This window comes from Mytilus trossulus, chromosome 10, assembly GCF_036588685.1.
Source record: "Mytilus trossulus isolate FHL-02 chromosome 10, PNRI_Mtr1.1.1.hap1, whole genome shotgun sequence".
Lineage (NCBI taxonomy): Eukaryota > Metazoa > Mollusca > Bivalvia > Mytilida > Mytilidae > Mytilus > Mytilus trossulus.
The window spans coordinates 35,279,120-35,307,101 of record NC_086382.1 but is presented as its reverse complement, the minus strand read 5'-3'; the positions used below and the strand labels follow the sequence as shown (position 1 = coordinate 35,307,101).

General features: G+C 33.1%; 3 protein-coding genes across 3 annotated transcripts; all 3 read right to left on the bottom strand.

Annotated features, from left to right (window-relative positions):
• Positions 1-8,056: 8,056 nt before the first annotated feature.
• LOC134687857 (uncharacterized) lies at positions 8,057-8,671 on the bottom strand. Its single transcript, XM_063548316.1, has one exon. It carries the CDS (start codon positions 8,669-8,671, stop codon positions 8,057-8,059), a length of 615 nt encoding a protein of 204 aa, XP_063404386.1.
• Positions 8,672-8,678: 7 nt separating this feature from the next.
• Positions 8,679-10,343, bottom strand: LOC134687856 (uncharacterized). The gene is made up of 2 exons (XM_063548315.1): positions 10,196-10,343; positions 8,679-9,925 (listed from the first exon to the last, which is right to left on the bottom strand). Exons 1-2 carry the CDS (start codon positions 10,341-10,343, stop codon positions 8,679-8,681), a joined length of 1,395 nt encoding a protein of 464 aa, XP_063404385.1.
• A 3,548-nt stretch (positions 10,344-13,891) lies between these two features.
• On the bottom strand, positions 13,892-27,417 carry LOC134687266 (uncharacterized). The gene is made up of 4 exons (XM_063547419.1): positions 26,437-27,417; positions 23,529-23,646; positions 22,242-22,271; positions 13,892-20,462 (listed from the first exon to the last, which is right to left on the bottom strand). Exons 1-4 carry the CDS (start codon positions 27,409-27,411, stop codon positions 17,539-17,541), a joined length of 4,047 nt encoding a protein of 1,348 aa, XP_063403489.1. The 5' UTR covers positions 27,412-27,417; the 3' UTR covers positions 13,892-17,538.
• Positions 27,418-27,982: the final 565 nt, after the last annotated feature.

Here is a 27,982-nt window from a genome sequence, read left to right as displayed (position 1 = left end):
CCTTAATATGTCTCTGGGTAACACTGTTTAAAGAACATATAGAATTAGAGAGAATGTAACTGATAGTTACACAATTAACCTTTATCCGACAAAATGCTCTATACTTGTAAATGGCAAACAAGCAACCAATTTAATAAACAAAGACATGACAAAGCTACATGAAATTATCAGTCAATCTGCAGTAAATGAGGGAACACAGACATACGAGAAGCTAAAAAAATTCTAGCTTAAAAACTAGACAATATTCTTCCAAACTCAAGCTGTGACTCAAGTAAACATCATCGTGTAAATGAGCATAACAAGTTTTTACAACACAAATGAGAAAGAGAAATGTCAGAAGTGTCAAAGGGGTTTTAGAACTAGAGTTCAAAATATCGACTTTGAAAAAAAAGTTCACTGCCAATTTTATTTTTTCTATGTCCCTAATACGCTTCCGTAGGTTTGATGTAATCCATTTTTTAAAACCACTAGTGTGTTATTTTGATCGGCTTTATATAAATATGTTTTAGTTATATTAGAGCTTTTCGTTCTCATGTTGATGAATGTCCCTAAACTGTTTAACCTCAAGTTTTAATGAATCTATAAAATGTTTATGTCAATTAACTAATTTTCTAGGGCAACATAGTAAAACTTTATTATTACAGGCGTACAAAAGGCTCACAAGAAGCTCATACAAGCTCTTACCTATAAACTCTTCTATTTGATTGACATTTAATGGAGTGGAATGGTGTATTAACGATATTAGCTTCTCTAAAATGCTCGGAGCATCCTCCAAGCATGCCTGGAGGAAGCTCACTAGAATAAATATATGTTCCCTTAGGGTTAAAGAACATCAGTTGTTCGACCTGTTAGTCAAATGCGTTTTGTTTAAATATACTTTTTCACTCTTTTGGTCTTTTGGAAAATGTTGTTTGTGCTGTTTTTAGACCCTTCTACAACGAAATTTGTTTGACATGCACACGTATAAAAATTGCGGTTTTTATCCAACGCAGTCATAGGTTTGAACGTAGTTTTCAATTTAGACTCGTTTCTATTTTTTGTTTGGGCATGTATCATATTTTCCCTCCGGTTTATATGATCCGTTCATCCTATATATTGACTCTTAAAATTCAAGAGTTAATCTAAAAATGAGGGTACTTTCTCTAAAAATGAGGGTGCTTTTTATATGGCCTTCCAAATACCGTTTCGATCCCTAACATCACTGAAGAGACATTTATTGTCGAAATCCGGATATGGTGTACTAAAGAAATATTGACACCGAATGTTTGTGGCACAACATCCTGTCCACAAGTTAACAATTTTTTTTTCTGTGACGTATTAAATTTATAATAAGATCCATTTTGTTACAACCTGTGATCAATTTTATTTGGCAATCGCCAATGGCAGTCAGCAGGGTTGAAGAACATCAGTTGTTCGACCTGTTAGTCAAATGCGTTTTGTTTAAATATACTTTTTCACTCTTTTGGTCTTTTGGAAAATGTTGTTTGTGCTGTTTTTAGACCCTTCTACAACGAAATTTGTTTGACATGCACACGTATAAAAATTGCGGTTTTTATCCAACGCAGTCATAGGTTTGAACGTAGTTTTCAATTTAGACTCGTTTATATATATATATAAAAGTCTATAAAAAGGACCAACCAGCAAATTTACTATGTACCGGATCGTCTAGAATAGGCGATACTATGCAGATAAGGAAAAAATTATATCAGTCTAAAGATTTGCACAACGGTACTGATATAAGGTGTTATTAAACGAAAATGTTGTTATAAAATCGTGTTGACAAATATTTCGGCTCAACAAATGGCCTTCTTCTTGTGTCACATATATATATACAACTCGTCTAAACATCAACCCAACAATGTTAGATCTGTAAATTTGCTTTCGCAAATTTTTTGTTCTTCCCTCGCCGGGATTCGAACCCATGCTACTGCGATATCGTGACACCAAATCGCCTGCACTGCAGCCGTCCCGCTTGACCACACGACCACCTGGGCTCTACAAAAATAAAGCTTTCAGTGGCCGTGTGTTACCTTTCCTCGTCAGTTTTAATCTAGCGGCGTACTACAGTACATGATATATAAGGCATGGAGATGTTATTGTTACAGATCAGCTCAATTATCTATAGTAACAATAACTTCTCCATTCCTTATATATCATGTACTGTAGTACGCCGCTAGATTAAAACTGATGAGGAAAGGTAACACACGGCCACTGAAAGCTTTATTTTTGTAGAGCCCAGGTGGTCGTGTGGTCTAGCGGGACGGCTGCAGTGCAGGCGATTTGGTGTCACGATATCACAGTAGCATGGGTTCGAATCCCGGCGAGGGAAGAACAAAAAATTTGCGAAAGCAGATTTACAGATCTAACATTGTTGGGTTGATGTTTAGACGAGTTGTATATACATATTGTACACAGCCATGTATCACCATCATTGATGGCGATCCGATGGATAAATCTGTTGTAGAGTTGTCACTGACTCAGACGTATATATAAATATAATTATGTTGTAGAGTTGTCACTGTCTCAGACGTACTTATAAATATAATTATTTTCTGTGACTGTATCTTGCATTAATTTGTAGGATCCTTTACTATAGATAATTGAGCTGATCTGTAACAATAACATCTCCATGCCTTATATATCATGTACTGTAGTACGACGCTACATTAAAACTGACGAGGAAAGGTAACACACGGCCACCGAAAGCTTTATTTTTGTGAAGCCCAGGTGGTCGTGTGGTCTAGCGGGACGACTACAGTGCAGGCGATTTTGTGTCACGATATCTCAGTAGCATGGGTTCGAATCCCCGCGAGGGAAGAACAAAAAATTTGCGAAAGCAAATTTACAGATCTAACATTGTTGGGTTGATGTTTAGACAAGTTGTACATGTATATAAGTACGTCTGATATCTCAGTAGCATGGGTTCGAATCCCGGCGAGGGAAGAACATAAAATTTGCGAAAGCAAATTTACAGATCTAACATTGTTGGGTTGTATTTAGACGAGTTGTATATATATATGCGATCCGATGGATACATCTGTTGTAGGGTTGTCACTGACTCAGACGTACTTATGAATATAATTTTTTTCTGTGACTGTATCTTACATTAATTTGTAGGATCCTTTACTATAGATAATTCAGCTGATCTGTAACAATAACATCTTCATGCCTTATATATCATGTGCTGTAGTACGCCGCTAGATTAAAACTGACGTGGAAAGGTAACATATGGCCACCGAAGGCTCTTTATTTTGAGAGCCCAGGTGGTCGTGTGGTCTAGCGGGACGGCTGCAGTGCAGGCGATTTGGTGTCACGATATCACAGTAGCATGGGTTCGAATCCCGGCGAGGGAAGAACCAAAAATTTGCGAAAGCAAATTTACAGATCTAACATTGTTGGGTTGATGTTTAGACGAGTTGTATATACATTATGTACACAGCCATGTATCACCATCATTGATGGCGATCCGATGGATACATCTGTTGTAGGGTTGTCACTGACTCAGACGTACTTATGAATATAATTATTTTCTGTGACTGTATCTTACATTAATTTGTAGGATCCTTTACTATAGATAATTCAGCTGATCTGTAACAATAACATCTTCATGCCTTATATATCATGTACTGTAGTACGCCGCTAGATTAAAACTGACGTGGAAAGGTAACATATGGCCACCGAAAGCTCTTTATTTTGAGTGCCCAGGTGGTCGTGTGGTCTAGCGGGACGGCTGCAGTGCAGGCGATTTGGTGTCACGATATCACAGTAGCATGGGTTCGAATCCCGGCGAGGGAAGAACCAAAAATTTGCGAAAGCAAATTTACAGATCTAACATTGTTGGGTTGATGTTTAGACGAGTTGTATATATATAAATATATATAAACGAGTCTAAATTGAAACTACGTTCAAACCTATGACTGCGTTGGATAAAAACCGCAATTTTTATACGTGTGCATGTCAAACAAATTTCGTTGTAGAAGGGTCTAAAAACAGCACAAACAACATTTTCCAAAAGACCAAAAGAGTGAAAAAGTATATTTAAACAAAACGCATTTGACTAACAGGTCGAATCTATATATATATAGAGAGAGAGTCTATAAGAATCTACCAACCACTATAGTGTCACGATATCTCAGTAGCATGGGTTCGAATCCCGGCGAGGGAAGAACAGAAAAATTGCGAAAGCAAATTCACAGATCTAACATTGTTGGGTTGATGTTTAGACGAGTTGTATATATATATTTCTCTAATTTTTCGTCAATTTATCCCTTTCTGCACCCATTGTATAAAAAAATCTAATCAACGTGTGGTTCGTTTGATCTCAGTTCTTCATTGGTTAAAAGTCAACTTTTCTTGTTTTCCTCTAAATTTCCTATCGTGACGTCACATAGAAAGAACACATCTTTTTGCAGATCAATCGCAAAGAAGGAATAAGTTTGCCTGCGTATTGTTTGAGAATCATTAGAGAAACAGATTCTACCACCAAATCTCGTGTAATACGATATTTATCCACTATCGATAGTTAAATTTTAAATATTTAAAACGCTCGGCGAGCCTCGCGTTTTAAATTTGAAAATTTAACTGTCTCGAGTGGATAAATATCGTATCACACTCGATGCAGTGGTAGAATTTATTTACAGTAAATAGGTGAAATTAGGAATAACATGTAATTCCTGATGCACTTAGTAAACACATGTAATTCCTGAAACTGCCCAGTTATTACCAGTAATTAATAATTTTAAAACGAATTTTTACAGCTATTTACTAATCGTTGAACACGACACTTATTCTTCTATTCTTGTAATACTTTAAGCAAAAAAGGCTCATCTGCACAATATTATGTGATTCAATAATATCAGTTTGAAAAATAAAACACAAACATAATGTACCCTAGCTAAATATACTAACATATTTGAGAGGTATCTATTTGATATTTTTGAAAATGTTTTATTTCTGTGATACGTAATTAAACATATACATGTACTGTACATTTGCTATGCAAAGATCTTTTTTTTAAAACACATATGAAACTGTGTCAATTAACTGAACTATCGAAGCGGCCTTTAGTTGTTTAGCGAGCAAATTTTATTTCAAAACTCACAACCTAACCTAACAAAAACGATGATGAATTTAAAAACAAAAACAAGAAAAACCTACGGTAAAAATTTAGGGATCGTAGTTATCAAAGAGGTAACCTGATTTTGTATCTAAAAGATCTGCACATGGTTAAATCCTTGTGAGCCAATGCTCCGTGTTGAAGGCCGTATTTTGACCTTTAATGGGTTATTTTTACAAATTGTGACTTGGAGGAAGAGTTCTGTCATTGGCACTCATACCACATCTTCTTGTATCTATAAAACAAAAACCTTGAATAAAAAAATACCCATTTTAAATCTAACTATAACTTTCATGTAGTTTTCAAAATTTGAATGTATAGTAGGATTAAATATTAATTTTGTTTTGAGAAATGTTGTTTCTTTTGGCAGTTTCAGTTGGCCTATCTTAAAAGTAAAATAATAAAAATACTGAACTAAATGGATATATTTAGAGATGGAAAGTCCTCTAACTTTTACCTTCAACTGGTAAATTGAAAAGCTGAAACATATCAAATGAATGGAAAACAAACCGTAATATTCCTGACTTGGTACATGCATTTCCCTATGTAGACAATGGTGGAGTAAATAATAAAAGGTTAATTTTTATAAATTGTGACTTGTATGGAGAGTTGTCTCATTGGCACTTATGCCACATCTTCCTATATCTATTAAACAAATTCAAGTACGTGAACATATTCAAATATAAAGATGATGCTTTTGATTTCTCGGCAATTACCGTTTTACCTTGCTTGGCTCAGTGTTTCTGAGTTTCAAAAAAAGTACCGTTATAAATTAAAATCAACTATTGCATGTCTTAAGTAACAAAACTCATCAACAATGTCAATTACATTACCATCAAAATACCATTTTTCTTCTACCCTTACATAACCACCTAGATTCTAAATAACATCATTTTTGCACTGGAATTGAATATTGTTATACTCCATATATGAGTGTACAACAAAATTGTGTCGAATAAAATTAAAATGGAAATATGTGACAAAGAGACAACAACCCTACCAAAGAGTAAAGAAAACCAGCCACTGGCCACCTATGGGTCGGCGTTTTAAATGTTATACTAGTACTTTTACAGAATCAAAAAACAATTATATCATCGGCATATATTGTACATAAATAAAGACAATTCCTGTACATCATAGGTTGATTTACCATTGCTTAAAAATTCCTTTCAAAATCATTCACATACAATGAAAATCCTATTTTGTATTTGGTATCTCTTGAAGAAATATTTGAAGTGATAAACAATTCCTTTAATGAATGTCAATCCAGAAAAGCGCTTCGGACGCCTGAAATTTATAAAGTGAAAAAAAATGTTTTCATTTTTTATAAGGGTTCTTGAATTATGTCAAAAATATTAAAACAAAAATATCAAGTTAGTAAATAGCTGTAAAAATGACAAAATAAATCAGTGATTACCTGTAATCACTGAAGCTATCAGTAAATACATGTAATTACTAAATTCACTAGTAATTACAGGTATTTACTGAATTGTTTAGTAATTACATGTAATTCCTCATTTCATCTATTTACTGTAACATATATATATATATATTCATACGTCAGGAAAATCCAATGAACCAAAACACAATAACGTGTGATAGACGTTACGAACGGGGAAACGCATTCTTTATCCTTGATTTTGATGAATTATAAGGATTAAACAACTTTTGAAATGAATTTAATGGTGCATAAACTGGACCAAGTCACTCAAAAATATATCATAAAAGTCCTTCGGACACCAAATATAGTTTGACCTATTGAATATGGTAAACAAGAAACAGACCAAACTGTGAAAACTTAATATTTACCAAAGAACCATGAACATTAGGCCAAGGTCAGATGAGAAGAACTCTGTCAGACAGACATGTACACCTTACAATCATCCAATACATCATCTATAGGTGACCATATTGCTTATAACATCTAAGAAATAAACTTAACCTAGGAAAACTTAACATTGACCATTGAACCGTGAAAATGAGATCAAGGAATGATTGTACCTTCCAGACAGACATATACAACTTAGTCATTCCATATACCAAATATTGTTGACATATTACATATAGTATTAGAAAAACAGACAAAACACCAAAAACTTAACACTGACCAATAAACCGTGAAAATGAGGTCAAGGTCAGTTGAACCTACCAGACTGAAATGTACACCTCACAATCCTACAATGCATATAGTTGACCTGCTGCTTACAGAATCTGAGTCTGACTGATCAACATCGGTTAATCATTATGACGTCGATGATTGTCTGGGTCAAAGTTAATTGGCCGGGTTAACGTATTTGACGTCAATTTATGCAATTTTATGAATACATAAATAGATAAATAAATAAATAATCTTTATTTCAAGAGGATAATCCCACTAGTTATAACTGATCTTCATGAGAGTCCTCAAAATAATGATAACATATAAAGTACATACAATATTATAATGACATATACACAATTAACAATTTTATATAGATATAAATGAAAAAGCATATTAATTTGCACAATTTATGAAAAATGTGTAACATTTTGTTTTTAAAGATACAACTATTATCATATTTATTTCATTTGGTAAACTGTTCCATGTTTGAGAACCTGAATATATACATTGTAAATGTTTTCTTCAAAAAATTTGTTTTTGGCTTTGGAAGATTTAATACTTTTTCATCAACTGAACGTAAATTATAATTTTTATTATCAGTAAAATGAAGTTTTCTTGTAAATAGTTAGGAACCATATCCTTTAATGATTTAAATACAAGTATCACCTTTTGATATTAAATTCGTTTTTCCACATTTACTTACTTACTTAATCCTCTTCGTGCATACTTGCACATGAGGCTACTACCAACGCCCTCCACTGTTGCCTGTCTTGTGCCTTTCTTTCAGCGTCTCCCCATGTCATTCCCATGATTCTTAGTTCGCTCTCTATTGTACGTCGTCATGTTTCTTTTGGTCTCCCTCTCTTTCTTTTCCCCTCTGCTGGTGTCCAACGAAGAGCTATCCTTGTGATGTCATGTTTGTCTTTTCGTAGAACATGGCCTATCCATTTCCATCGTCTTTCTTTAATTTCTGTTCTGATGTCTCGTTGTAAGGTTAGGGTGTATAGTTCTTTATTACTGATGGTTTTTGGCCAGAAGAACTTGCAAATTTTTCGAAGACATGTATTGTGAAAAGATGACAGTTTGCTGAAGTCAGGTTTTATAACCCTCCATGACTCTGCACCATATAGCAAAACTGATTTTACATTGCTATTATAGATTTTGATTTTTGTGGACCTGGATATTGATGTTGTTTTCCATACTGTTCGTAATCTGCAGAAAGAAGTTCTGGCTTTGTTGATTCTTGCCATGATATTTTTGCTAGTGCCGTTGTCCTGGCTGATATTAGTACCTAGATAAGTAAAATTTTCCACTTCTTCTATGTTGTCTCCTTTAAGTGTTATTGGTTGTTTACTAGTTTTGTAATTCAGGCTAATTATCTTTGTCTTTTGTGCATTTATCTTTAAACCTACAGATAGAGCAGTCTCATGTAGTCTTGATGTTTTGTTCTGCATGTTTGCTCTAGTTGTTGATAATAGGCATATGTCGTCTGCAACATCTAGATCTTCTAAGATTGTGTTCATCGACCATCTTATTCCAGTTACTCTGTTGCCAAGTGTTTTTCTCATGCACCAGTCGATGACAATGAGGAAAAGAAGGGGAGAGATGACGCATCCTTAATTGTCTAACTCCAGATTGTACATTGAACCAGGTGGATTGGGTTCCATTGTGTAGGACACAGCATCTATAGTTGAGGTAAAATAATTTGATCATGTTAATTATTTTCTCAGGTATGCCATACGATCTCATTATTTCCCACATGCTGTCTCTGTCCAAGCTATCAAAAGCCTTTTCAAAGTCCACAAAGTTTATGACGATGTTGTGTTGCCATTCTATGCACTGCTCAATGATGTTTCTTAGTGTGAATATGTGGTCACTGCACCCTTTATTGGCTCTAAAACCTGCTTGTTCTTTCCGCAGGGTGTCATCTATAGCATCTACTATTCGTTTGGCAATAACTCTAAGGAAAACTTTTGCAGGTACAGATAGTAGAGATATACCTCTCCAGTTGTTGCAATTTTTCATGTCACCTTTCTTGGCAAGTTTAACTAGAAGTCCTTCTTCCCAATCTTCATGTATAACCTCTTCCTCCCATATTCTGCTAAATAGTGTTTGTAGTATTGATGCTGTTGTTTCTACATCTGCCTTAAGGAGTTCTGCACTGTTGTTGTCTACTCCAGCTGATTTACTATTTTTTAGCTTGCATAATGCTTTCTTTATTTCACCAAGTTCAACTTTTTCTTCTGATATATCTATTTCAATCTTGTCTTCGGTGTTATCGAATTGAGCTGGTTTGTCTGGTGGTTCTCTGTTTAGAACTTCCCGAAAGTGCTCTGCCCATCTTTCAAGTTTCTGTGATTCTGATGTTAGTACCTCTCCATTCTTGCTTAAAACTGGTGTGTCATTGTTGTTACTTTTCCCACATAGCTGTTTGGTGATCTTAAATACAGTACTTAGTTCTCCATGTTTGCATGCCTCTTCTGCTTTATTTGCCAATCCTTCAATGTATTGTAATTTGTCTTCTCTAGCTTTTTTCTTACCTTCTTTATTAAGTTCTGAGTATTCTTTTAGTAGCTTTTCTTTCAACCTTTCTGATCTTGCCTGATTGCACTTACTTTTTGTCGATCTTCTCTTTTCAATAACATTCCAGGTTGTATCTGAAATCCACCTTTTTCTTGTACTGTCTCTAATTCCAAGCACATTTTCAGCTGTATGTTAAACAAAGTTTTTACTTTGTTCCAATGTTCATTTAGATCAGGACCAATGTTGTCGTTGTTTTCACTGATATTTTGTAGTGTTTGGTATTGGTTTCTTATGCTGATATTAAATTTTTGTCTTATCATGTTGTCTTTGAGGCGGTGGATGTTATATGCTTTTCTGTTATGCTGTGGTCTGACTACCTTTCTCAGTTTAAGTTTAATTTTCCAAAGTAGAAGGTGGTGATCACTTCCACAATCGGCTCCCCTTTTGACACAGACATCCATCAGTGACTTTCTCCATCTTCCATTTACAATTATGTGGTCTATCTGGTTTTGATCCCTGCCATTTGGTGAGTTCCATGTAAGCTTGTGAATGTCCTTGTGTGGAAATAAGGAACCTCCAATAACTAGATCTTTCAAGCCGCATAAATTAAATCTACTAAAAGTCCACCATTTTCATTGCATTCTCCAACATTTTACCAGTTTAAACTATTAAACAATAAACTGGAGGATGGCATTATGTCACCTTCTACTATAACCCTAGTAGATTTCTTTAATAACTTATTAAGTTTATTTATTCCACTTTCATGACAACTACTCCATATATTGCAACAAAAATCAAACAATGGCAAAATATAAGCATTCAAATAACTAATACGTATATAACACTTTTTCATCTTTTGTAATAAGTTGATTTTTTTTTATATTTGTACATGGCATTTTATCTATTTGCTGATTCCAATTTAGGTGTTGGTCAATATATAAACCAAGAAGTTTTTCACAATCTACATTCTCTATTTGTTCATCTGAAATATTGATATCTAATCTGTTAAAATGAAGAGTTGAGCAAATTAATACAGACAGTGGGAACAGCAATAAAGCTATACTATTACCCATAATAAGTGAGAAATTCAAATCACAAAAAAAAACTAAAACAAATTCAAGCAGTCGCTCAACCATGAAAATGAGGTCAAGGACAATGGACATATGGCATGCAGACGGAAACTTCGTAACATGAGGCATCTATATGAAATTAAGAATGGAAACGGGGAGTGTGTCAAAGAGACAACAACTTGACCAAAGAGCAGAAAACAGCCCCAGGCCACAATTGATCTTCAACACAGCGAGAAAATCCCGCACCCGGAGGCGGGCTTCAGCTGGTCCCTAGAAAAGCGATACAAGTTAAGCGAAAATGGACGTCACACTAAACTCCGAAACATATAAGTGAACCAAATTTAAAAAAAAAAACATACAAGACTAACAAAGGCCAGATATTCCTGACTTGGGACAGGCGCAAACATGGGGTGGGGTTAAAAATATTTTGTGAAATCTCAACCCTCTTCCCATACCTCTAGCCAATATAGAATAAACAAACACACAACAAAACTCAGTTTAAAAGAAGTTCGAGTCCGATATAAGAATAGGTAACACAAGAAACTAGTAAGCAAATTGATAATGATCAACATAAATTGACAAAGGACTACTAGCAGTTACTGACATCCCGCACCAGACCTCAATTTAACTGATTGAAAGATTATATGGGTTCATCATATGAAAATCAAGCACTATCCCTCCCGTTAGGGGTTTAGTATCATACACTTAGTTTAATAGCAAAGACCCATCGAAACAACATCTGATACAAATAACACTTTTAGATATTTGAATGATATATTGGCTCTCAATAATGACGACTTCAGTATGTTTACTAAAGAGATTTATCCTGCTGAACTGATTTTAAATAAAGCTAGTACTAACAATGAACACTGCCCTATCCTGGGTCTTGATATCTATATCTTTAACGGGAAACTTTAAACCAACATTTATGATAAGAGAGATGATTTTTCATTTCTTATTGTTAATTATCCATTTTTAGATGGTGTCGTTTTCATAATTTAACTTGTCACCACCTTATGGTATTAATATATCTCAACTTGTTAGATTCGCTCGTGTATGCAACAATGTATTTGATTTTAACAAAATAAATCTCTGTATTATTGAAAAAATTATTACACCAGGGTTTTCAATATCACAAACTAGTCAAAACATTTACTAACTTTTATCATCGTTACAAGGACATCATTCGTAAGTATAAACCAACATGCAGGCATCTGATACGTTCAGGTATTTCACATCCAATATATTATGGTAATATTCTTTACGAAGCACAAAAATGTCGGCATTCGCCTTAAAAGCTTACCAAACCTTTAAACAGACTTATTAAATAGTTACGATACTGTTGTTAGGTCATTAAAGATGGCATATTTTGGTATTAATATTGATTAACTCATATTGTCTTTGCATCCGAATAAAACACATTTATTCTAAAACCTGTTGTTGGCATGATACGGGTTATGTTCTTCTCATATATTTTATGATGGTATGATACTAAACCCTTAACGGGAGGAATTGTGCTTGATTTTCATATGATGAAGACATGATCTTTCAATCAGTTTAATTGAGTTCTGGAGCTTGCATGTCAGTAACTGCTAGTATTCCTTTGTTAATTTATGCACCACAAGTACACACCCGTGATATCGCTGGTTCGTGACTGAATTAACGTATATAACTATGCCTAAGCCTTATTTTAGTAATTGGTATTGTCATCTGATAAAGTCATGTATATTATAAGATACACAGTTTTCTCTGCTTTCAAATCTTTCTGTTTGAACTTATCAATTATTGGTAATATTAATTATTTGGAAAACAAAAGGTCCTGGCTATCCAGGAATGGAGCATTTTTTAATCAACATCATTGTCCTATATTAGTTATCTTAGAAAGTCTTGCTGATTGCTGAAGAAAACTACAATAGGGAACAATTTGACAATGATTGAATTTAGTAGTGTCAGCCCTTTGATTATGACCCGTGTAGGCAAAATCCTAAATACACCGTTTGGTGATGCGCCTGTCAAATGCGGAACGTACAGATAAGGTGATAGGTAACAGGTGAATATACTATTGGTATCGGTATCGGATTCGACCTGGAACTTGTTAATTATTGGCAATATTAATTATGTGGAAAACAAAAGGGTCTGGAGTGGTGTAATTTTTAATCTACACCATTGTCCTATATTAGCTATATATAGAGTTGAATTCTTTGATTTGTCGTTTTTACCCGATGACGGCTGACAAATTGGACCTCGTTATTTTAGTATTATAGATTGTCAATTTGCTTAGTTTCTTTTGTTTTCCATTCTGACATCGGACTTGGACCTCTTTTAAACTGAGTTTTACTGGGCGTATTGCTGTGTATTTGTTTTTTTCTACATTGGCTAGAGGTATAGGGGAGGGTTGAGATCTCACAAAAAATGTTTAACTCCGCCGCATTTTTGCTCCTGTCCCAAGTCAGGAGCCTCTGGCCTTTGTTAGTCTTGTATGATTTTTAATATTAGTTCAATTACATGTTTTGGAGTTTAGTATGACGTCGATTTTCACTGAACTAGTACACAATTTTTTAAGGGGGCATCTGAAGCCCGCCTCCGGGTGCGGAATTTTCTAGCTGTGTTGAAGACCCACTGGTGGCTTTTGGCTGTTTTCTCTCTTTAAAATTTACGAGAAGAACATAACCAGTTATCATACACTCATAAAATATACGAGAAGAACATAACCCATATCAAGGTATAAATGCAAGGTATGAAGTCTCTATGTCTTCTTCCCTCCGAGATATAAAGCTTAATACCAATTTATGAATTATTTACGCCGCCGCCGGCTTGTAATCCCCATGTCTCTCATTCTGCGACTTTTTTGTGTAGTGTGTCTTTGTTAGAACGTGTTTTTGCGAAGCAGTAAATGTTGTAGTGACACTTTTTTGTTAAAATTGGTATATTGGCCTCTAAATGTTGTGTCTTTGTCGTGTCATCTGTTGCTCTCTTTTGTGGTTATCCCAAAAGCCCTTGATTCGTGTATTACTAGTAAGGTATTATTTCGTAATATAATACCTAGACAATAATTCAACGACTTTTTTGTAAAATGCATTGTTTAATATGTAGAAAGAAATAGTCCTGTACAAAATAATTACATGTACTATGAATTTGTTCGTCAAATGCACAAAAAAAAAAATAATACCAACAGCTTTAAATAAATAAATGCACAGATACAAATGGATGAAATTTGCAGTACTGAACATATGATCATATTTGAATAGCATGCTGGAGAATGAAAGATTTATTCAGTACGGATATTCTGGATATCTTACTTTTATCGGTTTTTTTTTAATACCTACGATAAATGTACAACGAACGCGTATATAAATCATTTGTAAGAAATTATGTCTATATAATTACTAACTAACATAAAATGAAACTTTATAATGTACATGACAATTTTCGACATAATACTTGACTATTAACCAAAAACTTTGATAATCATATATAAAATAAATGGCATATTCTTTAAAATGTGTCTTTTTTTCCGATACAATTTTTCTCAATATCATTATATATTCCTTACTATAATTTACATTTACAATATCAATAAATATATCTACAATTTTAACATGCTCCGCAGGAAAAACGAATGAGGTTTTAATATCCGTAATTCGAGTTTTATGTAACTCGAAAAAAATATGTAAATTTATATACAGTTTTCCAAAAAGTAGCCGTTTCAGCGTTGAGATTAAAAACAAGTCGTCTCAAGTGACAATATATACAAGCTATCTGCATAGTCTTTCGGAAAGGTGAATAAAGTAATAGAAATAAATTTAACAGATTCCAAACTTGACGTTAGGCTACATTTTTGTTTTGACTTCTCATCCTGCTGAAGATGTATGTTCAATCGACATTTCCAACAGGTATCGGGCGAATTACATTGCAATGTAATGCAGTATATTAATGCAATATATTAAAATTACTTTGACAAAACCATGCATTACATTACAATTACATGCATTTATCAAAGTAATGCATTAAATTACAATTACTTTTGCAAAGTAATGCATTGAATTACACATTACATTTGTAAATGAAAAAAAAATCAAACCTTTTGAAAAACAACATGAAGTCACAAAAGATCTAGCATATGCAATAACTGTTCCGTATACATATTACATTTAAAGTATATTCAATACAACTATTACATTTTAACATCATAAGGGTTTCAAGGTATACATATCTGTGCTTTCTCTAAAAAGAAATTACAGACATGAAGTTTTATATTTTTTTTAACTAATGTTACTTTTATAAATATACATTTGTTTAATAAATTCGAATAAAAAATATTTACTGATAATTGCTTTCCTAATTAAATTATAAACAACGAGCTTAATTTATGACCAAGTGTCAAAATGGTGAAAAGATTGATTGCAAAAAAAACTAATTAGTGATTTTTTACAATATTCTATTTTCTGTTATTTAATCATTAAAAGGTATTAATTGATGATTTGACAACAATAAAACACTTTTACAGTATGCTTTTCAAATAAAAACTAGAGGCTCTAAAGAGCCTGTGTCGCTCACCTTGGTATATGTGAATATTAAACAAAAGAAGCAGATAGATTCATGACAAAATTGTGTTTTGGTGATGGTGATGTGTTTGTACATCTTACTTTACTGAACATTATTGCTGCTTACAATTATCTCTATCTATAATGAACTTGGCCCAGTAGTTTCAGTGGAAAATGTTAGTAAAAATTTACAAATTTTATGAAAATTGTTAAAAATTAACTATAAATGACAATAACTCCTAAGGGGGTCAATTGACCATTTCAGTCGTGTTGACTTATTTGTAAATCTTACTTTTCTGAACATTATTGCTGTTTACAGGTTATCTCTATCTATAATAGTATTCAAGATAATAACAAAAAACAGCAAAATTTCCTTAAAATCACCAATTAAGGGGCAGCAACCCAACAACGGGTTGTCCGATTCATCTGAAAATTTAAGGGCAAATAGATCTTTACCTGATAAACAATGTAACCCCATGTCAGATTTGCTCTAAATGCTTTGGTTTTTTAGTTATAAGCCAAAAATTGCATTTTACCCCTATGTTTTATTTTTAGCCGTGGCGGCCATCTTGGTTGCAACCAAGATGGCCGGGTCAACGGACACATTTTTTAAACTAAATACCCCAAAAATTATTGTGGCCAAGTTTGGATCAATTTGGCCCAGTAGTTTCAGAGGAGAAGATGTTTGTAAAAGATTACTAAGATTTACGAAAAATGGTTAAAATTGACTATAAAGGGCAAAAACTCCTAAAGGGGTCAACTGACCATTTCGGTCATGTTGACTTATTTGTAAATCGTACTTTGCTGAACATTATTGCTGTTTACAGTTTATCTCTATCTATAAAAATATTCAAGATAATAAACCAAAACAGTAAAATTTCCATAAAATTACCAATTCAGGGACAGCAACCCAACAACGGGTTGTCCGATGTATCTGAAAATTTCGGGGCAGATAGATCTTGACCTGATAAACAATTTAACCCTGTCAGATTTGCTCTAAATGCTTTGGTTTTTAAGTTATAAGCCAAAAACTGCATTTTACCCCTATGTTCTATTTTTAGCCATGGCGGCCATCTTGGTTGGTTGACCGGGCCACCGGACACCAATTTTGAAACTAAATACCCCAATGATAATTGTGGCCAAGTATGATAAAATTCGGCCTGGTAGTTTCAGAGGAGAAGATTTTTGTAAAGGTTAACGACGACGGACGTAGGACGCCAAGTGATGGGAAAAGCTCACTTGGCCCTTTGGGCCAGGTGAGCTAAAAAGTCAATATCCAAATGATTATTTTCTTAATTAATCCAGAAATCTTAACTTCTGCTTTAGCTAAATCTCAAACAATCTGTGAAATATACATTATAGTATGTGAAAAAAATGCTTTGTAATGCATGAAATTACACAACTTTTAATGCAAAAATTGCTGCATTACACATTACATGCAATTACTTGGAAAAATGTAATGCATTACCATGCATTACAATTACAAATTTGCATTACCCCATGCCTGATTTTCAATACGTGTTAATATTACCTGAAGACAAAGTGATTTGATAAAAACGATGCTCTAGGTAAAACCGTCACGGTAGTATTTATATTTCCATAGTCGACAACACTAACATTTTCTAAATTTACCACGTGCACTTTTTACAATAAAAACCTGAACAAAACAGTTATGTGTGATATTAGTACTTTATTATTCTTTTTTTAGAAATTGAAGCCAAAAGTCAATAATGAAGCTTGTTTATGGTATCCATGCCCACCGTCATTTTACATCCAATTAATGAAAATTTGGAAGCCTTTTCAAATTATAATCTAGAAAATATTTTAATGTTTTTCAAAATATATATTGTAAATATACAAACTGAAGTTATTCATAAATAAAATAAAAAAAAATATATTATAGCATTGCATCCAATCACAGCGCTCCAAAGTTGAATTCTTTCACCTGTTTCAGCACACAAAAGTCCAACCTAAAGCCAGGGAAATGTATTATACTAGTTTTGTTTCCTTCATGACTTTACTAATGTTTAAAATAATATCAGTAGCAGAGAAACTTTGTACCTATTTGTGGACAAAGGCGATTATTCAAATATACTGAAAATTTGTTAACACTAGAACATTCTGCAATCTGAAAAAAGGAACTTTAAATGCTGATAATAATGTATATTGTATGAATACTGATAATTAATTAATGCTGCAAGTGCTACTTTCTGCATCGGGTGAAATGATGTTTGCTAACTCATTATTTCCAGATCGTTTCGCAATTTTACACGCCGCTAGCAAATTAAACATGTCATTACCACAAGCCTTTAACAGAAATCGGACGACTTGTTTACTACCACATTTGAAACCACATACTTCATTCATAGCAGTTTCCATATCAAACTTTTTAGATCCAAAAGTATCAAGCAAGAATTTAACCAATTCTACTTTACCACTGATGCACGCGCCATTCATTGCTAATTTCATATCAAAGAAATCATTGTTTATATTTTTTATTAAGTATTTAACAAATTGAATATTTCCTTTTTTACATTCTTCTGTTAAAAATGACTTCATCTCATATGAACTATGGTTCATCTTTTCTGATAATATTTCTGTTATTTTTTTATCTTCCTTTTCAAAGGCTATTCTCATTGCTGTCATAAGGTCAGACATGGTAACGTCAAACTGTTTTAACATATACATTACGATGTGTATGTTATTCCTTGAAATTGCCTTATGTAATGCCGATTTCATGTTAAAGCTACTATGTTCAAAATTTTCTGATAAAAATGTCACTAGCTCAATATTACCATAACCACAAGCCCAAGTCATTATCAATTTTATATCAAGCAAATCGTGGTCATATGATTCAAACAAAGCTTTCCGCATTTCTATTTCACCAGAGTCACGTTCGTTGTAGATCTGCGGCTTTATATCAGATGATGATAATGTATCGTCCACAATATCTAGTAAGAAATTCACAAGTTCATTCTGATCTGCATTCAGAGTCATGTCTTTATTTAAAAAGCTTTTACCCGACGTTTTGAGTAGGAAATTTACTAAACTAGCATTTCCCCTACCACATGCAATAATCATTGCCGTTTTAACGTCAAATGCTTTACTATCAGATACGCTGAATAAATATTGAACTACAATTTGATTGTCATTGCAACATGCTTCGTTCAGCGCCGATTTCATGTTAAAACGACTTTGGTCAAACGAATCGAACAAAAATTTAACAAGTTCCATATTTCCAATAGCACATGCATTCTCCATAGCGATTGATATATCGAATAGCTTGGTATCAAATGCTTTAGTGAGCCATTTTATGTTTTCTACTTCAACGTTGTCCAAAATTATACATTTTAAAAATTCATTGACATCAAATATACTAAAATCGTCAACTATTTCTGAGATAAGTTTTAACACGTATTCATTATGCAATATAACATGAAAATTCAATAAAAAATGTCGTGGCAATTCTCTCAGTTTAATATTGTTTGATTTCATAATTTGCCACAAAATTTCAGCTTTATCTACCTTTAGCATTATACATAAAAACAAAAAAGCTACTTTTATAGCCTGAGCACAATGTGTAACTGAATGACGATCAGACGAAGACAATGTGGATTCAATCTCGGTCCTTAAGTATTCTAAAACATCTTTACTGTCAACGCAGAACATAAAAAATGCTACAGATATATTGAAGCATTGTGTGTAAAATAAATCATTACAGCTTCTTGGAATACTCAAAGAAAAGTATGTGTTGCCTTTGAACAACTGCGATACTTGTCTATCACAATATAACTTGCAAATATATTTAATTATACTAGTGCAAGTAAACAGAATTATTGGAGATTCACATAACAATTTGATACATGTATATGGGTCTTCAAAGTATTTCTCAGTTAAATGGAATATCACTTGTTGTGCTAATAATTCGTAGTGCTCAGACTGTACCCTATAGATAACTTCACCTTCTACACCTTGGTATTCGTATGACCTTGTCATCTCAACAATAAATTCAAAGCCCATGAGTTGCAGTATTTTATCATAATTTACACACTGTTTGGTGAAGGAGCGAAAAACAAGAAAAACAGCCTCAAATAATGTGCGATGTTGAAAGCAGTATGAATCTTTTTGCTTATTTAAGTAAGAACCACACAACTGGTCGACACATCTTTCAACTTCACCTAAAGTAACAAGTCTAGACATCCCCGGATGACACATAGAAAATGTTTTTTCAATATCACTTTTGTTAATTTCTGTTATATCAAAAGTGTTCCCATTTAACATTACACAAACTAGCATAGTAAAGTCTAAATCTTTGTTAGTATCGCAAATTTCTTTGATGTCTCGAATTTCTTCGAGAAGAACTTCATTTGCATGTTTAAAAAAAATTGGACCTTGTACGGTAAATTTTCTATTTGATGAAAATAAATAACATGCTTGAGGAAAACCTAAAATTGGGCTGGCATCTGACATGATTATTTCTTCTAAAGTACTTTGATGGAATAAAGGCGAAGCATCCGAATTTTTAACTTCTATTTTTTTAAAGTTTTCTTTCTCTGGATCTTCGGTTACTTTAATGTTATTCAAATTGAAATATTTAAGCAGAATTGTACGTTTATTGTTTTCTGTCAACCGAAATCTATTAGAATCTAAATAAATAAAATCACCTTTGAATAACCTATGACTGGTTTTTAACTTGGTTTTCTTTAGCATTTTCTCTAATATGCTGTTTCTCATTGTTATAATAACTTTGACATTTCCACTATCAACACATGTATAAATGAAATCGATGCACTTTCCATGCAAATCGTCTGTATAATTAAAGTTTGATTTACCAAATATATCATCACAAAGCACAATACATTCATCCTTTTCATGCATTAAATCTTGCCAGTCTGTTAAATTGAAGATCTGCATAACAGAATATGCATTATAACTTGTTGAATATTGGTGTAGCAGTTCCATAGCTAGTCTAGATTTTCCTGCCCCTGGAGGTCCACTGATCACTACACGGCCATTTTTTTCTAGACGGTCGATGCAAACTTGAACTGCAGAATGTTCAACGAATGTACCTTCCTTTAAATGACGTTTAACACTTGAATGAGTATCATCTGAAATTTTAAGAAAGGTATGAAAAAATGACAAACATGTATACCATTCAATACTCTCAGCTTTGTATATACATATTAACCAGTGTGATGCTGATTTTGTTTTGTACAACAATTTTTGAAAACCTTTAACCGATTTTTAACACATAATTGGTATCGCATGAAAAAAGTATAACACAAATGCCGAACTCCAAGGAAAACTCAAAAAGGGAAAGTCAATCAATAAACGGAACAAGTGAAAAACAACTGCCATATTCCTGACTGTAGGATGTACTTACTTTTCTGTAGAAACTAGAGGTCGCATTGCCGAAAGCCTTAGTTTATGTTATTATTTCATTCCTGAAACTAGTCTTATACCTACTTCGTGTATCAATTCTTGATTATCTCCCTTGTTCCATAATTTTCCAAAACAACTAATGAGTTTTGAATGTTAATTTCACAAAAGTTATTACAGCTGCAATATATTCAAATCTACCATTATTCGAAAAATAAACAGTATTTAATCTGTTTTCACATATCTTTACGTTGGTCTCCTTTATTGTGGAATGCATTGGTTGTTTTTTTTTATCTTACATTGAACTTTTGATGTCGTCGCTAAGTAAGGCATTAACAACTGTTTGGTTTCATATGTATGTTTTGCAATGTAACTGCCTATTTAACTTACGTATTTAAATAAACAATTCTGAAAGGAGCACCCTTAGTATGCATAATGAAATAATTGCAAAAATAAAATCGATCATTGTACTTTGTTGTAGAATTCCAAAACTTACTTTTACCAACAAGAGTGTAAATATTTAAATAAATTGGTGAAAGCTTGTCCTAGGTATGACGTGATGTATTTGAAAAATTGCATTAAATCTAAAATAGCGTTCATTATCACTGAACTAGTATATATTTGTTTAGGGGCCAGCTGAAGGACGCCTCCGGGTGCGGGAATTTCTCGCTACATTGAAGACCTGTTGGTGACCTTCTGCTGTTGTTTTTTTATTTGGTCGGGTTGTTGTCTCTTTGACACACTCCCCATTTCCATTCTCAATTTTAATGATAATTTGACAATTTTTAAAAATAAAACGCTAACTTGAGTTCACCCATCCCAATAGTAGTATAAGGTTGGAGGTGAATCGATTGCAACATAGAAAAATTTAGCGCACATGTGAACAAAGGACTTAATCCTGACAAGTAAAGTCAAACAACTCTGAAACGACCAACCAGTTAATTCGAAAAGGAGGTTTCTTTACGATTCTAATATTTCATATTAACTAAAACTTCATGAAATATTAGCAAAGCATCCTCTTTTATAAAACAAGTGGACGGAAGTACGTTCGCACAGAACAATAGTATACCATTATGTTTTTTGTCAATGACGAGTGTATGATGGATATAATGCTGTTGTTAAATCTTGTTTATTTTGCAATTAATTACACAATGGTACGTATAAAATAAAAATGCTACAATATTTAATATATCTCTCTAAAACCAACTTCCAAAATATCTTTAACAATCAGTTTCTGAAATCAAAGTCCTTGCTGAAATGTAATTATATTTCTTCTACCGATTCAACTTACGCTACTACAATGTATAGTATGCATAGAGTACAACAATGTATCCTGTCTATGACGGGCGTATGCGCTTGTAATATATCTTTTGTTGAATGCCGTTTGATTGGGTGTTGTTTTTCTTTGCTTAGTACGTATTAATAAATATTGCTACAATATAAAATTTATCAAAAACTATTATCAGTCTCTGGAACGTGACTATATTTTATTTAAAAAAACAACATACTTTGTAATTTTTTCTTCGTTCTTTCTTTTTCTGAAAAATAAACATAATTACGTCATCTTAAAAACGAAACAAGTGAAAATTACGCTTTATTTCCGTACTATACGCTATAGGTTTTTTCTCATTGTCGAAGGCTGTCTATAATTGCTTACATCCACTGCATTTGAACTCCGGTGGATAGAACTGTGTTGTCTCATTGGCAATCATATACCATCTCCTTATTTGTATATGACCCAACGACAACCACCGAACAACAGGCTCCTGATTTGGAACAGGCACATAAAGAACGTGTCAATTTTCCAAGTTATAAAGGGGCATACAAATTTTTTTTTATTCGTGTTTTCTCTGTTTTGTCATGGTTTACCTGTTATAACATCAACAAAAAGTATTGATATTCAAATCCTATTCATGTTCACGAATTTTCATTTATAGATATTAGTTGTCGATAATTCGTTATAGATTCGTAATAAATATAGAAAACGTGCATACATGACTAAGTTTAGTATATATGCATGCATTGGTTCAATAATTTCAATAACATTAATATTACAAGAAACTCGTTTCATATGACTTTAAAAAACACAACGGAGATATTTGCATTCTTATTTCAATCAGCGATTGTTGATCGCAAGCTAGTTTTTGGTTGAAATTCACCGGATCATGATACTGATACTGACAATCAATCAACACAGAGCACGCAGAACATCTCATAAATAAAAGAATTGTAGCGTCATATAATTATTTTTTCTCTTCATATTTTCCATGCGTTCCCATTTGTGATAATAAACTTTTCCTTATAAGTTGTTTAATCATTTGTTTTATTAAATGCTATGAGCAAATAAGCCCTAATACGGATAAATCAGCATGGGCAATACTGCAAAGTTCCACTGTCGATATAAATCAAGATTTAATATTGCTCTTCGAACAGGACCAATACGGAAATAAAAACAAGGTCAATACAGAAAAAAGTTGGGAAAAACCGCATTGGCCCATCCGGTTTTTAGTTTTCTTATAATCATTTAATAAAAGTGTAAGTGTACGGGTTCACGTCCGGTTTTTAGTTTTCTTATAATCATTTAATAAAAGTGTAAGTGTACGGTAAGACAATAATTCAATAGCAGTACATTTATGAAGATTTTGATAACATATAGGGTTTTCTTTTTTTTTAAATTTGAAGTTATATGAATTTAAGGTAAAATAATAAGAAACAAATCAGATAACGTAAACGTTTTCATCTGGGTATCTTATATCAAAAGCTATCCTGTTCCAGGTAGATGTTATAATGCATACCATCAACATAATTAGTTATATCTTTGACTGCTGATAAAACGTCTCGCATTTGTCCAGACTGAGACTTCTCAATTGAATCTAATCTTTCAAGTATTCTATTTTTTGCCATGTCTATGTGCTGAAAGTATAATAAAAAAACTACTACAAAGTATTTTTCTCAAAAAAAAAAATTATATACCTTTTTTTTTCCCTTCTAATATAAACGTATTAAAATGACGTCAGTTGAAAGCTAAATCAATGAATAAACAGACAAATATGGTAAAACAAACTATTGAAAATATCGTTGAGCAAGATCTGAATACCACGCCGGAGCATCTAAGTTCACTCTTAATTTTAAGTGGGGTTACGAATTCTAAATCTTTACTAATTTCTTTGTGGTATTTTGGACTGTTTGTCTCTCTTTTTACCATGGTTTTGTCTGTTTCTGTTAGACTTATAATTATAAGATGTATTTTCCCTCTGTCATTATATAAACAGAATAAAAGTTTTGCAATCGTCAAATGAGTGGATCCTTATTCAAATAAGGTTTTGTATCTTTGATGAGTTTTGATCTAAACAGGCCATTACCATTTATTCGTGTGTCTGTTGCAAAAATTAATCAAAGATACCAAGCTCATAATGTAGTAACCACCAGTTTCGTTTGCAAAAGACTCATCACAGACGCTCAAATGATAACAGTTGGTAGCTGAAATCAATTGTAATGTTGAAAGTCATGCAAAACGAAAAACATAAACAGTTGTCCTGTTACTGCTACCCTGACTTGGGGTTGATAAAAATTATTTATTATTAAGATTTCCATATTTTATGAACAATTAATTTACAGAAAACGACCACATGAATGATATTTCATGTTTGAACCAGATTGACCTCTGGTTTGATAATAATCTCGAGGACAAACATCCATCTGCAGCGGTAGTCGACTCAGAAGTTAAAAATGTCTTAAAACATACAAGGCATTGCCATACATGTATTCCAGCTCAGAAACATCCTATGTGGTTGTCTTATGTCAAATCTTTTTTTTTATTTTGAAAAGAAGTAGGTTCACGAAGGGTCAATAGTAGCCCTATAAATCTGTGCTATCTAAATTCAGCAGTAAATGTAAACATCCGAAGACAAAATATTTAAAGATATCTGACAAATACAAGTCAATAGGTTCTGACGCATTCGAACACTAATACATTCTTATGAAGAACCATAATGTTTACTACTTTTGTGGCTAAATTTGATAGTTTTTGCTTCTAACGACATTTGCCACATACAAGGACTGTCATTATATTTTGTAAGGATGTGTATCTGATCCATATACATCTTGTATGATAAATTAATTTTGGTCGAAGGGTGTCGCCAATGATTTCCAGACATATAACAGAAGAACGTGCCTGACGACACGAATGCCCCGCGCAAGATTTGCAATTTTCCAAGTTATAAAGGGGCATGACTCTCGAACAAAAATGGGACGGACGAGAGTACGGACGGACGGAAAGACAAACGGACGGGCGGAAAGATGGACAGAAGGACGGACGGACGTTCAAGGGTAAAACTGAATGCCCCGTTGCCTACTTCGGGCAAAAGTTAGGAATAAACAGTTAGGAAAAAATACTAAAATGTGCCCTTATGAATTTTACCATCCCCTTTGCAATGCTTTATTGCAACATCAAGCTTACAGTGTGTGTCATATATGGGCATATGTATGTAATCAGAATCTTCCATAGATTTTATATCTAGTATATAGAATGGTAAAATATAATTTCGTTTTGGTGTATCCATGGCAACAATCTGCATTTATTTGTTATAAAATATTGCAAAAAGGGGAGGAAAGATGTCACATATTTCCCAAAATTTGGCTAAAAGTAGAATTCAATCGTTTGAAGTAATACCTTTTCTGAAACTGTGTACATATATCATTCAGAAAATCTAATGAAAAGCATATGTCTTTCATCTCATTATTTTGTAAAACTGCGTCAAAAACTTCGTGTAGAAAAAGAGTGTTTGTAAACAGTACATTAATTTCTGGACCGATGGCCGGTCTAGCTATGAAAATACGGATTGTCAAACAGAAAACAGGCCATCAAACATGTAAAAAATAATCTTGATGTTCTTATAAACCATCTTTGAAGACTAAATTAGCACTAGTCTGTCTTAAAATGAATTTGATTACACAATAACTTTCATATTTGAAAAATCCACAGGGGCCAAAATGCGAAACTAAACTCCTAACTGTGTATTGCTACCTACGAATAGGCCTTTCAAATGCATAGGAACAGGCAACCTGAATGAAATTCTGTTAAATATATTACTTCTGAATCCGTCAAAATGAATAAAATGAACAGCAGACAGAAAAGGGTCTTGTTTATCTAAATTTGCTTAGTTTTTTTTGTCATAGTTTTAGGTTTTTGCATGATAATAAAAAGTTCAGATTTAGGGCCAAATTAAGGCATTCATGGCTCTTGTCCTTTGGTGTTGTTATTTATTTGATAGTTAACTTTCAAAAAAAGAAAATAACAATTTAAAAATTTTAAGCGCATCATCAGTCAATTGTAAGAAAGCTAATGATCTAACAAAGTAAATAAGAGACGGAAATATTCATCAGTATCGAAAGATAGAAGCGCAAATTGACAAGAGTTGATCTGTAATTTATAACCCTCGTCATTGATCGTAGTAAAACAAATGACAAATCTAGGAAAAGAAAAAAAAACGGTAAATTTACTGATTGGTTTTATTTCACAAATTTAGTTTTTATCATGCTTTCAATTCCGGCATAGTTTTTGTTAGACGAAAATAAAATTTCGAATTACGTACATTAAAATATTTTTCATTCGTATCTTGTAAAAAAAAGTTGCAAAAGTATAATGTTGTACATTGTGATATGAGAATAATTAAGTTTCAAACTCTTTAAATTTAATCGAACCTCTTTATTTTCTTCATCTGTTTGTTTCTGTTCCATGAGAAGAGTTTGGTACTTTATAAGTAGTATTTCGTCAAATGGGCGTTGTTTCGCGTCTTCAAATTTATTCATTGTTTTGCTGACTCTGTTACAGACAGTAGCTATTTGTTTAAGGGCTTTCTCTAATTTAAACATGTAAGTTTTATAATCTGCATCTGTTAAGCTGCCTTTTGAAGCATGTCCATATACGTTGTTGCGTATGTAAACCAAATCTTCAACTGCTATACGTGTTGGACAGAGATTTTCAAGAAGTATACCGCTAAAACTTGAATCAAGATGTGAAATGTCAATTCCACGTTTTGCTTTGACGTTGCAAATCTCATATTTTTTGGATGCATGACTAACACAGGATCTACTTGTACTATCCCACAAAGACTCCCATTGTTGTTTAGAGATGAGTGGAGTCGGAACTGGGAAATTGTACCCGGTAGGACACTCACAACAGTGACTTTTTACTCTCATTAAATGATATATTGTATGTTTGTTTGTATTTAGAAAGTCCCCAAATGACACCCCTGTCCTTGTCATGCACCCATACCAGAAGACCTCGAGTGAAAAATTGACAAGAAGACATTTTGCTAACGTAACGTCTAATATATCTACACTAACTCCTGATTTCGCAAAGCAACAACAAAACCCTGTTTTTTTCCCCGAACGATGACATGCTAATTTTGAACCATATTTATCCAGAAGAAGTTCCAGTTGTGATAAATGTAAAACTCGGTGTCGGGGCAATATATATGCAGCTGTGCACTGACAACAGCGATGGATGTTATTACAAAGATGATAAATATCATGCTTATGTAGGTCTATGTATTGTTCGAATGATAAACTTTTATTTGCAAGATCACATTCTATCAGTTCCGTTAAGGAATCCTTGCTATGATCCACTATCACTGTACAAGTGCGATAAAAGTTTTCCTTTTCTCTTTGATCCATAATCTTCTAATCTGAAATAACGAAGGCATAAAAGATGTAAAAAGTAAAATCACAAAAATACTGAACTCCGAGGAAAATTCAAAACGGAAAGTCCCTAATCAACTTGCAAAATCAAAGGATAAGACGAATGGATAAAACGAATGGACAACAACTGTCATATTCCTAACTTGGTACAGGCATTTTCAAACGTAGAAAATGGTGGAATGAACCTGGTTGTATAGCGCTAAACCTCTCACTTTTATGACAGTCGCATCAATTACCGTTTTTTTTTACAACGATGCGTGAACAAAACATACATAATCGGTAGAATAGACAAAATATGGTAACAGCAGTCATCATTGTGTTACAATTTCAAAACAAACAAACATATACAAAAAAACACAAAAAGCATCTATCAAATTAAAAAAAAAAACTTGCCTTGTTCCGCGTGTTGGGCTTCAGAAATACAAACGTCACAAAAAAGAAATTTTGTCGTTCAATAGATATAGGAAGATGTGGTGTGAGTGCCAATGAGACAACTCTCCGTCCAAATAACAATTTAAAAAGTAAACCATTGTAGGTTAAAGTACGG